The 16680-nt window shown below is 32.3% G+C and overlaps 1 protein-coding gene across 1 annotated transcript; it reads left to right on the top strand.

The window, feature by feature from the left end:
- The first annotated feature begins 4350 nt into the window (after window positions 1-4350).
- On the top strand, window positions 4351-15087 carry LOC126837282 (uncharacterized). The gene is made up of 3 exons (XM_050571123.1): window positions 4351-4457; window positions 11744-11899; window positions 14002-15087. Exons 2-3 carry the CDS (start codon window positions 11759-11761, stop codon window positions 14239-14241), a joined length of 381 nt encoding a protein of 126 aa, XP_050427080.1. The 5' UTR covers window positions 4351-4457; window positions 11744-11758; the 3' UTR covers window positions 14242-15087.
- The last annotated feature ends 1593 nt before the right edge of the window (window positions 15088-16680 follow it).

Here is a 16680-nt window from a genome sequence, read left to right as displayed (position 1 = left end):
ATGTCATATTTCAGCTGGAATCTTTTTTTAAGTTGAAAAAGTTTCAATTTTCAAGTTAGAATTTTTAAACGAATAACGAAAATGTCCCAAACTAAACAAATGCAAGAAAAATAAATACGAGCAAGCACTTAGAGTTATAATAGCTAGGGATCTGAAATTTTAGGGATTTATTATTTAATTAGGCTACTGTCGATTGGTGTAATGGAGGGGAGGACGGAGGTCAGACAGTCTACTGTGTATAATGTCTATTAAACATATACGAAAAAAAACCAATGATTTTATGTAAGCAATAAACTTTTATTGAGACTTGGACCCCCCTTCCCCCCTGCATAGTTATTTCACAAATATTCCATCGCGTTTCTAGTCTGCAAACGACCGTTTGAGACCGGCAGACTGAAATATGTGTAAAATAATTTATGGACAAAATCCGGTTACCAAAGTGCTCTATTTGTAGTGGAAACCGAGGGCAGACGATCCACCACACAGATAGTGTGCGTTGTACCTTGTGCGATTTACACTGTTATTGGCGGAAATCAGACTTGGAGTAGTTAAACCGCCAAAGGTCGATGGATTTTTTGGAAATTATGGTTGTTTAGCCGACAACGATAATAATATATCAACTTTAACGTTTACAAATGCGAATTTTAACAAGAATTTTAATGTTTTTCTTTTCGAATAAAGTCCAACGACACTCTAATGGCGTTGCATTAATATACATAATATAACAATGGACCATTTCAAAACGGCATCAATTCAAAATTAGTTACAAAAAAAAAATGTTAGTCAAAAACATTTTCTATAAAGTCCAAAAACACATACTTAGATTCACATGGTTTTTTTTTCCTATATTTATATACTCTTAAAGTACATTTAATAAATTGAATTTCTATGGTACTACAGTAAAATAATAACAGCTCTCTATTACACCACATTTGGCGAAAACCACAATGAGCAATTTAAACACATTTTGATGGTGTCGGAATTTATTTTATTTTTGTAATACCTACATTTTTTTAAAAACTTTGTACTTAAGCCTTAATAACGTTTTACAGTAATAGATTTAATTATTGCATACTTGACGTGGCTATAATTACAAAACACACTAAATACATTAAAAAAAAAATTTATATTTTCTCATTTTTTTTCATAGAAAAACAATGAATCATGTTCATTTTCACTTTTCTTCCCTCCCTCTATCGTCAATTCCCTCATCTCCTTCTGTCTACTATACCCTTATTTTATTTTGTATTATTCACTGACCTCTTATCATCTGTTTCTTATCACAAACCTTTATCAGATGACTCTTATCACTATTTTATTATTCATAATCATTTATCAGCTGTTCCTTATCACTGTCGGGTAAACGGTAGGTGAAAATCGATGACGCTAATTATTCTAAATTGCCCCAGCCCTAAAACATATCCATGTACGATAATTAGGCACCATATGATATTTACATTATAGTATAGTATACTATTATTCCTTTACAATTTTTTTTTTTTTAAATCCAGTGTAAGTATGTTATGGTATAACATTATAATTATACATTGTGTTACGAGTACATTTATTAGTGCATTACAATGGACTATGTTCGTAAGTCTATATCGCACTTCCTTGACCCAGTAAACATTTTACTTATTATTTACAACTTGATGAAATTACATTTTTCAGTATTTCCTAAAGTACTTCAGTAAATTGTTTAGCTAAGCAATTTGTAATAAAACTAGAACGATATTTTACTTTTAGACAGTATTTTTCGTGGAAATAATGCAATAAAAATTGGTCTTTAAACAAACTACACGATTTATTATCAATTTATAAAACTAGATTAAATTTAATCTATTCCGTCGTAAAACTAACAATGTTATTTTATGTGAATTATAAATTATAATGAATATATTTTCTTTAAGGTGGTCTCAATGGTTGATTGTGAGGATAACAATGGAGTGTTTATTGAAAAGAGATTTTATCACTGTGAGTTATAATAGCTCTTGTGCACCTGTGACTTCCCCCTCTACGCCACTATGCCCTTACACCATTTTGCTTGTTTTTTTTTCTATTCTTGTGATAGACATTTCCATTTGAACAGATTCAATATCCTGCAATAGCATTTATTATTTAGCATACACAGATAGTGTAACAAAACTTTGGTATAGTGGTGGTCCACATAGATTTTAGTCTGAAATGTAAATGGGAAAATACTAGAAAAAGTTGAAAACCGTGTTGCCGTCTCATATATTAAAATGTTGTCGGCGTTTCAACCGCGGTATCCAAGAAAAGTCTTAAGAACTTACTATTTTTTCTTCCTCGTATTACAACATATATATATATCAAATATACACAGAACAATTTCAGCAGCGTAGAAGCTGTGTTTCGTCGAAAATGTGTTTAAAGTATTACAGAAAAAAATAACTTATATCCCGGCATTTCCAAGTTTTAAACTATGCTAACCGTATAGTATTATGTCCATGTTGAAACAAATACACGGTCGAATTTTATTTCCAAAGGTTTTCTCAAGCCAACCAAGAATTCATACCGTTGTGTTAAAATGAAACTGTCCATCGATTAAATGTAGCAATTTTGATGATGACGCTAGTTCTAAACACGGTTTTATAACTCTTATGCATGCTGTAAAGTCCCAGAACGCTCCTTGGAAAATGTTGACCATGAAAACAGTATAATAAAATGTACATATTTAGCTGTGAACGTCAACAACACAGAACCGAAAAATGCTTTCAAAGCCTTTTGAATACCACCCAATAAATCATTTAATTTTAAATTAATTAAAAAACTAATGATGATTTATTATTTATTTAATAACGACCCATCCATTTATCAGGGATTTAAGTTTAGGCAATTTTTGGTAATATCCTAATTTAGAGCTTAAACTTTGGCGAATTATTTTTTTTTGAGTACAATAATGAGGATTTTTTTTATTGGTTGCAACTTTTTTCTGTCAGACTATCACTGTCTTTTCTATAAAGGAAAGAACAATTAATTTTTTTCTATAAAAATTAGTTTTGGGCGAACCAAAACCAAAATGTCTTGGAAGTGTCTTTAAATTACCAATTTTTCGCTGTAAGCCACGTTTACGGTTTAGCCACAATAAAGAGCTCTTTTCAAAAAAAAAACATTTTTTTATATTTATTTTTTATGGGTTTTAAATTAATTTAAATGCATTTGAACATTATCAATTATTCGAAACTTTATTATTGTTCGTTGCATAACTTTCAATATCTGTACTCTTTGCCCTTTTAGGAGTCAATAAATACATAAATGAAAACCAATTTTTCTATTTTCATCCACAGAATCGTTTTATTTATTTTTTTACATTTTGGTTTATATTAATAATACTGTTAATATATTTTTTTAAATTTCGGTTCCGTTATTTCAAAGTTAGTCATAACCGGTTTTTGAAAACCAACTTCAAATCTTGTCAAAATCATGTAACAGTTTTCTAACAACTTTCAAGTTTTTATCACTGTATTTTTTTTTTTTTTTTAATTGGACTGATTTACTCGATCGGCATGACAAAAATATTTTACGAGTCTTACGGAGTTGAAATTAATTAAAAAACAATTTTAGATTATTTATACTTTCAAATTGATACGAGCAAAATGTATTAGACACTTTTTCTAAAAAATTTTACTATTTAATTCATTTTAACAAAATAATATATGAAATATTTTTATAATTTAGAATGTAATACTATTATTGTACTGTTGTGTTAAAACAATTAAGAATAGATTAACTATCTGTGCAATTATTAATAACCGTGTTAGTCACATCTATACAACCAACTTTTATATATAAATAACGGCTTATGTTGCTAACATTAGAACACTGAATACTAACCTAACCGCCGAAGTACAAGTGGAAGTTAACTAAATGGCACGTGAGTTGGCGGAAAATGTATTTTTACAGATCTCGTCATCAGTGTCTATACTTTATTTTGGAACACAAATTATTACTTGACAACCCCCGACAAACATAGGCGTTTACACATAGAAAATATTACCATAATTTGCTAGAATGTGAAATACCAAACTATTAAATACATTATTCAGGAAGGTGTCGAGTAAGACGCACTTAAATCAATGTTTTTTGTGCGTCCTTTTACGTGTGAAACTTTTAAGAAATTAGTATCGTGATGGTTTTTTAAAAATATTTTTTATTTTTGGCCAACTTTTTTTACATCAAAACTCCACCGTGCGTCGGTTTAATTTGTAGGTATTATTTTGTTATCATTTTTTGTCGGTTTGTGGAGGTAGTACAGGCTCGGTGGGTGGAAAGTAGGGCCAAGGATCGCAATATGTACCGCTGTGCCACAGCTTCTGGCAAAACGACTCGAACCTTCGACAGTGAAAGTGATTTTTCGTTCAAATACTCGAGTGCCGACATCCACAACGCCTTGTCGCGTTTTTTTTTTTTACAGTCCGGGCTCGTCGATTTTGCTTGTAAGTTGGAAAAAAACAAAACTATATTTATCGCGCCTTACGCGTTTTTTTGGAAAAGTGCTGTGTAGTTTTTGTGTTGTGATCGATTGTCTCCTCGTCGTCTGCAAGTATCATTAACGATTTTTTTTTCTTTGGTGTAAAAAATCCAGTAGGTACCTATGCTATGTTTTTTTAACGATGGATTAAAATATATATATATATTGGAATATACGATATTATTCATGTATATACTTGAAAATAATCGTTGTCCTATATTTTTAGCATTGTAATTTTGAATAATGGATTTGACAGTATAACGTCATATCGTGACTTGCATATTAGTAATGTACTGGAGTACGTTAAATGCCAAGGGGTTTAGTTTGTTTTGTACAAGCAGTGTTAATCGATTCAATTAAATGCAAAATGTATTATTCAATGAGATGGGAATTTCGAATGCATACATCAATGCAGTCTGGTAGCTTGTTGACCTTTATTATATACCAGATTTTGGTTTTAGTTAGAATTTATAGCTTTTAGTCTGCAACAAATTGGTTAGTTGTAATTGACACCAAATGATAATATTTTTTTTTTTGCTCGTTATACAACTGTTGTGTACGTTTGATCGCAGGCTATTTAATTTTTTTTTTTGTATTGAGGTTGAACAACCGCATTTTCTATGCTAGTGATCCAAGTGAATGGAATAAATGTCATTATTTAGTTTAAAGTTCTTTCAGTTTTACTTACATTAACTTGTTTTTCAGTGGTGAATTTTACACAGCAAAACTGGGCATGGTTTCAGACCCTTACAGGTTTTTTTCTATCAAATTTTGTAAAATAAAAATCTGGCCAAACAGAACGATTGATAAAGGGTGATAAGCCACTGATTTTTTCTTAAGATAATTGCAATTTTTGTAGTTATGTAGTTATTCTTTTTGAAATTCCTTTTGTTTATTTATTTTAAAATATTATATTGAAAAAGTATATTGTACATATACATATATACAGTAAATTACCCTATATTTACAGTAAATTATGTTTAATTAAAAAAGTCAATTATATATATACAGGTTACCGTTCAAGTTTCAAAAGTTGTGTAGAGCTTTAGAAAATAAATAATTATACGAATCTGAATGTTGTTTAATATTGTAAGATAACACAAAGTGTCAAGACAATAAGTTTCTTTTCCATAATGAACCGCTGTTTACCCATTGAAAATATACCGACGGGCTGGATAACGGTGATTTTAAAATTTTATAAACTAAACAATATTCTTCATATTGAAGTCAGCCGTACTGTTTGCATACATCAGGCTTTGATTACATTTTTTATGCAGTACGGCTTGATAGCTGTTTAGAGGAGCATGTGTTGATGTAAACCAATCTCAAACGGAAACGTTTTGTGTACAGGTAAACCATAAAATGTTGCAAATGGCTCATAAGAAAACCGGTGTCTTGTCCTCAACGGATTACCCTGTACCGTGAACGTGACAAAACCCGGTGAACCTAACGTAATACTACAACGCACATAATACAAACATGCACGGAGCTTCTTTGTTTCTTACCCGTAGACCAGAATCTCTTTGCCGTATAAGGTCAAACTGGCTGGTTGTCTAATAAGCAGGAAGCTCACCGGGGGGAACCGGTGCATGTCCTATAAATGATTACTTTCTTTTTTCTTTTTTTTTCCCCTGTTTATTTTTTGCTTCAGTTCGTTCGCGTTCAATAATAATTACATCGTCTATCGTCGCATAGATCACGCGCGCATATAATATTAGATCACCCGAACGATCTACATTAGATGTTGTGCTCACATATATATATATATATATATATATAATATCCGTTAACCGGTGCGAACCATTGGCAAATACCGCCGTATTACAAACACCCAGGGCGGCTCGTGTCTAAGTAGCGTGCCCGTATTATTATAATTATTTGATACTACAAACGGATACTATAGTATTATACCATAGTTTAAGTAGGTAGGTACCTATAATAATAATAATAATACATAATAATATATGTAATTGGAAATCGAACGCCGACCCGAAGACACCTTATTCAATCGGTTTGGTCGACTTAAACGCACGCAATAACGTCGAAACTAGTTTAACCGGATGCGCGAAGTTACTATTATTATTTCCATTTCACTTTTTGTTTATTAAAAAATATATATATATAACGTAACGTTAGTTTTTTGAAGAAATTATCTTGTCGTTTCGACTTTCGACGTACAAAATATGACAAATATTTTGTACCTTAAAAACGATCCGGGGGTTGTATTAAACCCTATTAGAATTTGTTAATAGCATATTAGCCCGGTTTATTGTATGATTTACAGTGTTCTCTAATAAAACAATTTTTATTAATTCTAAAACAATCTTCGAATGTTAAGAAACCTGTTTAATTATTATTAATTAATTTATAATTATTGTGATATGGTGATCATCTTAAAATTTAACACTACAATTTTTACAAAATGTTTGCCGTTTAAATGCAATTTTTTTCTACCGATATTTAATTGGCTATTAAACTTTATTTCAATGATATTTTCAAACCAGATTTTTTTTCAACTATATTTAACATATTTTTTTTTATCGAAAACAACTACTAATAATAACTTTTACTAGTAGAATTTGTATAATTTATTTACCATAGTAATAATATAATATAATACATTTCTGGTAATTATTAATGGCTTTCGTTCGGACGATGTTCGAAAATATATAACTGATAATATGTTATAAACTGCGTTACTTGTTATTGTTTTAAAATGTTAATATTTTGTTATTTTGGTTTATATACCCTTAACACCTAAGTGCTATCATAATGGCATAATATGTTAGTTTTACCCAACGTCAATGTCTGAATGTCATTATAAATGCACGTCTAACTTAAGTCTTAAAAGTTATAAATAAACCAAACTTAGGAAAACTTAGGACTCCCTACATACCAAGTTTTTAAACAAAACAATTTTTTTGCCCGGACCATAATTCAGGATTCAAAGGGTTAAAAATGTAAACGCTTATAGTAGAATTTTGAAAACAAAAATAAAAAATGGGTCTTTTAGTCCACATAGAGAAGAAGTTAAGCTTTATGGCATAAAAAAAAAATTAATTTGAAATCGTTTCGATAGACACTTCAGAGTGTGCCTTGGCGTTTTAGTCTTTATTTGTATACAATTTGTCGCTTTCCGTTTCCCTTAACCTTTCGGTACTTGTTTATTTAATACTTTGTCCATCCGGTTTATCAGCAGCTGATCTAGTTTATGACGGTGTCTCTTCTGAGTGAAATGTTTATTTTTCATTCTAACCGATTTGTTCGTGTAAACAACTCTATAGATACAAAATCGTACCCGGAAGATAATTTAATGTGCCAATAGTGTAAAAAGTTCACCCTTTCCCCTTCAAAATCCAGAAAGAATTACTTTCAAATTTGTATGGAATATGGTTATGATAAAATACTATCAATAATGGACATTATATGCCGTTTATGCATCAAATTACTATACATTTTCTTTAAACAACTGTAAAAACATCTGTATGATATCTAATGCTATACTATTTAATAACATGAAATTTGTAATTACATATTTTTCCAGAAATATTAAGGGTTTTGTCTTGAAAATAAAAAATCTGGACATGTGCCATTTCTGTATTTAGCGATTTATTTACTGATAAACAATTAAGTTTTATCAGTTCAATAAACTATAAAAAAATAGACCATTAAGTATTTTACAATAAACTGTAATCACGTTCGCCAAGATCGGCAACAACCTGTAATACTACAATAGAATTTTTTATAACAATACTTTTGGGCCAAAAAGGTCACATGTCCAGATGGCAAGTGCCTTTTCATAGTTTTTTTTACGCGTACAAATATAGTCCGTCACTTTTTTGTTTACATTGAAAATGACCCTTCTGTGTACATATATTCCGTATCTCTACCATCTACAAGACGGTATGCATCCAGACGGTTTATTTGAACGTTTCGCTTTCAACTTTTTTAATTATTATTCCTGTTGACCCGCGACCTCCCCTTGCCCACTATGCGTTGACCTGCGGCACAGCTCTGTCCTTTCTTTGGTTTTAGCTTCGATGCGGATTTTCTTTTGAACTAATCGCCGTAGGGACACTCATCGATACGGTAAATTCGCGTACGACAATTAACAATGACAAGTCTATATTATAATCAGTTCAATGGCACCCAAGCGTTCCGCCCAAGAAATCCGCGAAGGTCCCTTGAAATTCGGTGCCGAGACACGTTGGACTGTTATCCGTTTCAACGATTCGATTATTATTTTTTTTTATTTTCACCGTTGCTCGGTGTCGTGTGTTGGATCGTGTGTATTACAACCGTGTGTTGGCCGGCTAGACATTAAGACCGTTAGATAATAATAAGTAATAACGCGTTTGCAGTGCGAGCACGTGCTCGACCGGTCTCGGTCCGAAATCGGCGGCACGATAATTAGGTACTATCATTTCGGATTATGTCCTGCGTTTTTTTATGTAATACCAAAATGCAATGCACCTCCCCCCCCCCCCGTCCACCAAACGCCTAAGTTCACGAGTACGGTGCGACCAAATATGGATAAATTCGAAAGAAGCGCAAAAGGGACCGACAATAGGATTGCCAGTCCAAAGCCGTTTGTGTTTTCTAATAAAAAAAAAAAAAAGTATATTTTCATTGCTTCCGTCCGTCCTGCTTCCTCATTTCACGGCCTCGATACGAATATTGATAAAAATGTACCAGTAAGTTTTCGCCACTTATAGCCAGATAACGTTTTTTTATTTGTTGAATTTTTTACCATTAAGGGAATGAAAACGGTCTGGTTTTTTATGACGTTTTATATCGAAAAGCTATATAAAATTACGCCTACTTAGGACGGTCCGATTTCAATTCTGTAAAGATATTCGAGTTCTTAAAAGTATTTTACTAGGTAACGGATTTTTGATATTTTGCTTTTTTTTTGTATGTAAAAAAAGTGTTTTTAATATGGGAAAATGTATTAAATTACAAGAAACTGAATATTTAAATGAAAATCTTTTTTTTTTTCTATTAAATTTCGATAAACAAAAAACCAGCCAGATAGAATAATTCATTAAGAGGACGTCACACACCCGTTATTTTCTTCAAAAAACCCGCCTTGCGCGGATTAATTTTACAAGGGCTATAATCAAATCTAAGAAACCAAATTTTTACATAATATAGACAACGACATTGTCTGTGTTCTACCATCGCTCTTTTTTTAATATTTCAACCAGTTAATGAATAATTAATTATTAAGAAAGGACTTTTTTTACTTTTTAAAAATGATATAGTGTTGGTTGTATTAGGTATATCGAAAAAATACGGATGATGGAACACAGATAATTTTTTCATAAATAATATGTATGAATTTCTTTCCTTAACTATATATGAAGCCTGAGAAAAATCAATCCACGCAAAGCAGTTTTGATGGCAAAAAAATTGTATTTTATCCTATAGAAATGACTATGATAGTCTGACAAAAAAAAAATGGCAATCAACAAAGTATCCTTAACACTGTATTAATAAGTATACATTATAGTTCAAACTCTAAATTAAGATTTTTCGAAAAATTGCCTATACTTTACTCCTTAGAAATGGCCGGCGTGGCGTCCTGCTTTACAGGAGGGAGGCGGGATTAAGTCGTTGACATTGAATGTTATTTTTATAGTGATGAATTGCAATTTTTGTAGTTGAGTTCTTTTTGAAATTCTTTTTGCTTATAATATATTAAAATATTACAGAATGACTAAATGTCATTCCTTTTTTAATTATTTCCCAGAGCTCTATCAACTTTTGACATATTACATTCAATTCACATTTTTAAATTAAGAACGATTTGCCGAAATCAGTTTTGTCGACTATGGGTTTCGGAAAGTCACTTAAATTTAAAATTTAGGTGTCAGGGGCAATTGTCGAAAAGTGCAGACGGGAAAATTACAATTATTTTCCGAGGAAAAGGACTGGCGTCTTATCCTCCTCAATCAATTGCAATTCGCATTTCTGATTTCAATCAATTAAAGGCGGATACGAACTTGTCGTTGACCCAGTTATTTTTCGACAACTGCACGTTGTGGAATAACAATGGCTACGAGCACACGGACCGAAGCTGTCGGGTTTTTCCCCTCGGCCCGTTTTGTATTCATCGTTATGCCGGCCCGAACGTGTGTTTTTTATGCGTTTCGTCGCAAAGGGACTTTACTGGGTTATTTACGCAAAACGCTAATTGTGTGCGCCCTAAATTTTTACATCCGAACGTTTAACGCGCCCCTTTGCATACCAAATTAGTTCGTATCACAAAGGGGCGGGGAGGGGGGGATGCTTTTTTTGCCAAAATGTTTTTTTCTTTTTATTCTCCCCCGAACGTTTCCTTTTCGAATTGGTACGAAACTTCCACCCGCGTTCCGTTTAAAAAAAAAAAAAACTGTACGGTATATTATATTATTTATGTTAAATATTTTATATATATATATATACATGCATATTTTATTATATATATATATATTTTTTTTACCAACGAGTCTAAGTCGCCAAGAGAACGGTCGCCAGTCGTTACAACCCTTGCGCGACAATAATGTTATTGACACGAATACGTAGAAACACATTTTCAGGCTTGCCACGCAAGAGAGCCTTCTTCCCGCCCATCCCTTTGTCTCTTGTTTTCCGCCTCTTTACATTATTCGTTCCAGTCTTTTCTCCTTTTTCGCCTCCCCCCCCCCTCCCATCACTTTCACTTTCCAGTGTCTAGGAATACGGGAGGGGACTGTCGACGTGCCAGAAATAGACATAATATTTAAGACCCTTGGTATTTTAAAAAGATTTCGGAAACATCGATTAAACTTTTTTTGGTTTTATTTCATTCCGCGTCTGACCCGCGACTAAAAGCTGACTTTTGTTTTGGTCGGACCCTAATGAAGGCTACCATCAAGCCGACGGTATTTAAAGGATGTCGTTTAACGGTGTTTAAACGAGTGTGGGGCAAAACTCCAAATATACAAGAACATAAGCCGTCGAGAGAAAATTAACGACTCTTAGCTAGTGGGCCAGACTATATTTCGGTCGCTGCGTGGAAAATAATAAATCGTCTTGCGTTTTCAATAACACAATATCTTGTACCGGGTTAATCTCGGGTGCGGTCGTGGAAATGCACGTCTGTTGTTTCCTTCTTCCGGTCGCCAAACCGGATGCCCGGGGATTTATACACGTGCCGCGTCAACGGCTAAGTGAACAGCATCCGGTTTGGGTTGATTTAATTAAATTTTTTTGCTCTATGATTCGCAGGCAGCAAGATCCAACATGCAACTGACATTGTCCTTGGCGCTATCGATGGCGACGTTTACGGTGTTCGCGTCGGCTCGACCGCAAGAGCTGTCGCTTATTTTAATGCCACCGAACCATTTGGGTCCACCGATACTGAACAATGCCATTATCCCGCCGGTAAGTTTTTAATTTTGCTATTTTTTAAAATAGCGTTTGAGGTGATCAAAAATTAAGGGCGGGGCATGGTGGGGGCGGAGCATGTCATTAGACACAAAAGTACTATATTTGGCTCAAAATTTAAAAAGTACACCCTTTTTCTTCCCTTCAAAATTGATAAAAAAAGCAAAAAAATGTACATATTTTTCAACTTGAAATTATTATATTGTTAAGATAGAGCGCTATCGATAAACGTTGACAAACCAAAAAAATAATCATAAACCCTTTCCTCTAGAACAGGTGCACACTTCTTTTTGGCTTCTTATTTTCGAGCATAGTTATAAGACTCAAGATCTGAAAGTTGGGCTGAATGTAGTTCTAGAGTGGGGTCATAAGCATGTACAAGTTTCTCAAAAATGTATTGATTTAATGAAACCCCATCCCCATCTCTTTACAACAGCTTTTCGGCAACGCCACAGAACATATTTATTTAAAATAAAGTAATTTTCAACAAAATTGTGACTAATCCCTTTTTTTATAAATAACCGATTCTCATAAACGATAGTGTTTATTACACAACGAATACACTACGGTTAATAAATTATAACACCTATAAGCGAGACGTCGTTGTCTAGCTGTGCCGGTTAATAAAATCATATTAAACAAACAACACGAGGTGAGTAATATTTTAGTTTTCCGCATTTGGACGTACAACCGCATAAATCACGTAGACCGCCATAGTTTAAGGTGTTTCCGATGATTTCTAAACGAATTTCCTCTTCTATATAGCCGGTGTTGTTGCCGGTGTTTCCATTTGCGCTGTTTATGCTCGATTGGACACGGTGTGACGATATTTCGGTATCCGATTGCCGTGTCAGAGGTCAGCTCCGGTGAAAATACCTCACTACCGTTTCCTTGGGCTACATAACTCTGGAATCCAATTAATAATTACCGATGTTTATTATTATTACCACTACCGGTCTGCGGGTCTGAACGAGACGCCTTGAAAACGTGTCAAGACTGACGAATCAAAATTCAATAGAAACTGGATGTCGAATTATATCTTCGGGACAACGTTAAAGAAATATTAAGTCCACAGCCGACGGGTCTTGCCGCCTGTATCGATTTTGGCAGACGGTTCTGTTGAAACAATCTTTATGGTCTTCTTTTCTGAATCGACATGATTTATTTATGATTTTCGGCTTCGATTACCTCACACCGTCTGCCCGTTTGGTCTTCGCTCCTTGTACAGTACATCTTGTATTATTATTATCTAATGTCACTCTTCTCTTTTCGACAGATACACACCGTCGCCATAATATCAGTGACTACCTACCGTGAATCGTCCTTGCTCGTTGAAAATTTACTTGACGTTTATATATTTAAAATAAAGTCACGCTCACGTGACTTAAGCGTGAACAAATATTAGATTTATTTGATTTTAGCGCGTGGAAATTGCCATCTGTGATGTCGAGTACATGAAATATTATATTATTTGAACGGATTCCGAATGAGATGTTTAAAAATCGTGACATTCATTTTCGTAGAGCACAAATTGATTTCAGTATATTTCTCGGTTGTTTCTATAGTGTAGAATACACTTAATCCCGAACTTGAGACATATTACTTACGGAGCTGCGATAGTATTGGTCTTACAATCATGTGGGCTTTTTGTCTGTTCACACCCTAGCTTAATAACCGCTGAATGTCTTAAATAGTATCGAATAAAGAGATTATTCGAATAAAAAATGCCCAAGTGTGTTTTCAAGGAAACAACTAATGTATGATTTGATCACCTCGGCGCGTCCGGTAGATCTTTATTGTTTATTTTTTATCAGCTTCTTATCTCTTACACGTGGGTGTCCTCCAGTGTATAATCTCTGGATAATCTCTTGTAATTTATTTTAGTCTAGAAATAGCCGTTTTCGATTGATAATTTAATATCGGGCAACTGGTCACACTGGGGGATATGTTATTGATTATTTCTATAGAAAAAAAAACTGATTACATAATATGTTATCCTCGCCACTTTTGTTTACGATCCACAGTACTTGGCTATGGAAATTACAACGTGATAATTTGATCTAATTATTGTCGTTATGTATAAACTTGATGATTTTCAGCACAACGCCATGGGGGTGAAACCCACCAACCCCATTGTGGTGGCAGCGCTACAACGTGAATCTCTGTTGCCGGCACACATGCAAAACGCGTTCTACAAAAATCCACGCATAGCCGAACACTTGGCCAAGAGCAGTTGGTTCGGGCCGGGAGAGGAACACGCCGTGAATAGGGACACGGAGAAAATCCCCAGGGAGCAGATCTACCACATACTCAAAAACGCCGGCCTGTTGCCAACGTAAAGATAATGGGCACACATAACACATTATTCATTGACCACTATCATATTATCTCATGCCTACACGTCCATAGATACTATGTTATTGTTTTATTTCCCCGTATAATCCGTAAACGCTGGCTTTTGTTTGGTTACCATTTTTATGTAATTATTCTCATTATTAATATTAATTAATTTATTGGCGTACGCGCATTTTTATTGGTTCACAAATTATACAATGTGTATCGTCGTTTATGCGTGCGATTTAATTACATTGAAACCGTTTCGGTAATAACATTGTGTATGACTTATGTGTTTAATAATATTATATTATTATTGTTTGTAAATAAATTGTTACCTATCAAAATAATTGATAACGGTAATTGTTGTAAGAGAGTCAGTCGTCAGACGACTTGATTATATTATTATAATATTTAAAAGTCCTTATTCGCTTTAACATCTTTACTGCATTTATACATTTAATATATTAATATCTACAGCATATTTATTGATTACACTCTTTGAGAGTCAGTCAAGTGAATTACAAATTAAATCAAACCCATTCAAAGCGTTTTTTTTTTCAATAACGACTGCAAATCTCTAAGAAGTATAGTCTTAAGTCTGGTTCTAGGTAACTCCTTGCTATGGGTCAAATAACTAAAATTAAAATGCCGGTTATATTATGTGAAAAATAATTACCTATCTTTTTTTTTAAAAAAAAAAACGTGGTAGAACATTAAATCCAAGTAAAAAAAAAAAAAAAAATGTTAATTTCTAGCATACAAAAATAGTTGTCAATATCATCACATATTATTATTACCTTATTTTTAATCAATTCAAGTTTTGTATAACGTACTATAGAAACGGATATTTTGCATTATTATGAATCTGCTAGTTTAAAAAAAAAAAAAAGATGAACAATATAATTATTTAAAAAATATTTTTATTTGAATTATTTATTAGCCACGTTTGCGCCTTTTTTGCTTACTGTACAGATTCCAGTTAATTAATACAATAACAAATACACAATATTATTTACTAACTATATTGTGTACTTTATCAAGCTATATACAACGATAGAGCCTAACACGTGTATTTCCATTTAGCTTATACAATAACGGTAAGAAAAGTAATATTTTAAGGCGTTTATAATGATTAACGAGCAACATTATATTGTAGCATTTGTTTTATTCTTAACGACTAGCTGAAATAAATAATTTATTAAATATTTTAATAAGTAATCCGGTTGAGATAATATTAGAAAACCGTCACCCTCGCATGAACAAAGGTCATCACAACGCCTTAGCATAAAATAACAATTCTGATAGATTCTGAAAGTAAGATACAAAAGTACATAGACTATTGCGAATAAAACGTTGCATGCTATCATTTTGATGTTAAAAATACAAAGTGGAATACTGAGATGTATGAAATGGTTTCATGATTCGATTGAGTTCAAAAGGATTGGTTTAATAAAAACATTTTGTTTTCACATATATTTCACAAAAACTAAAAAAAATAATACAGGTAATATTATTTGGTATTTGTTCACATGTCAATCGTGTGTGTTTATTTTTATTATGACAATCAAATGTATGTATATATTATATTACCTACATATAAATGTATTTTATTCCATAAAAATATCAAATATTTACTGAATTCAAAGGGGAAAATATTCCAACGATACTGGCAAGAGTATGATTTAAAAAAAAATGTTATTGTACTGTTGAAAAGTCTGTGAGTTTAGAATAACATAATAAAATTGCAAATTAAATTTCAGACATGAACGAGCACGAAACACATACCTTGGGTCAGAGTCGTTAGTTTAATTTAATTTATAATACTATATTTTCCACATACAAGATAAAATTATATTTGGTAAAACAAAAAGTAAAATTTTAACAAGGATTTGTGTTGAGTTATTTTTTTAATTTACTAAAATATGGTGGAGACAAGGTTTTAATAAAAAAAAAAAAATTTATTTGCAATTAAATCAATTTAGTTTGAAGTTTTAAATATTAAAACTCATTTTTACGACATTAAATAAGCAAAAAACTAAAAACCCGTTTCCAACATACCCTAGTAAATTGACCAGAGAATTACCATTGTTAATTTATAATAATTTAAATACTTCATGTGTCACGAGTAAAAAAAAAATAGAAAATACTTTAATAATATTAATAAGAGAAATTTAATTTTGATTTGCTCTAGTGAAAACAACTTACAAATTATAATAGTAAGATTGTAAATCAAACAACAACAAGTATAATAAGTATAATGTACAAAAAAATTAAAAATAAATAAAATAGTATGTCAATAATTATTATGATAAACTTTTAAATGGCAACCGCGTCGAAGGTCTCGACGTAAAAAGTGATTTGTAAAAAAAAAAAAAAAAATACAAAATTATTTCTTAAAACTTCAATAATATTATCTCGTTTTCGAACAACGCTTCTTTAAG

The sequence above is a fragment of the Adelges cooleyi genome, unplaced genomic scaffold (assembly GCF_023614345.1).
Source record: "Adelges cooleyi isolate 19-005CV unplaced genomic scaffold, UGA_ACOO_1.1 ACOO_flye_CR_arks_rails_tigmint_CR_PRNA_248, whole genome shotgun sequence".
NCBI lineage: Eukaryota > Metazoa > Arthropoda > Insecta > Hemiptera > Adelgidae > Adelges > Adelges cooleyi.
Note: the sequence above shows the minus strand (reverse complement) of the source record. Positions and strands in the feature narration are given on the sequence as shown.

What these genes read in the sequence shown, in the direction of transcription:
- LOC126837282 (XM_050571123.1), top strand. Translation starts at nt 11,759, where the DNA reads ATGCAACTGACATTGTCCTTGGCGCTATCGATGGCGACGTTTACGGTG. An exon ending in ACAATGCCATTATCCCGCCG is followed by an intron (nt 11,900 to 14,001) that starts GTAAGTTTTTAA and finishes GATGATTTTCAG; the next exon opens with CACAACGCCATGGGGGTGAA.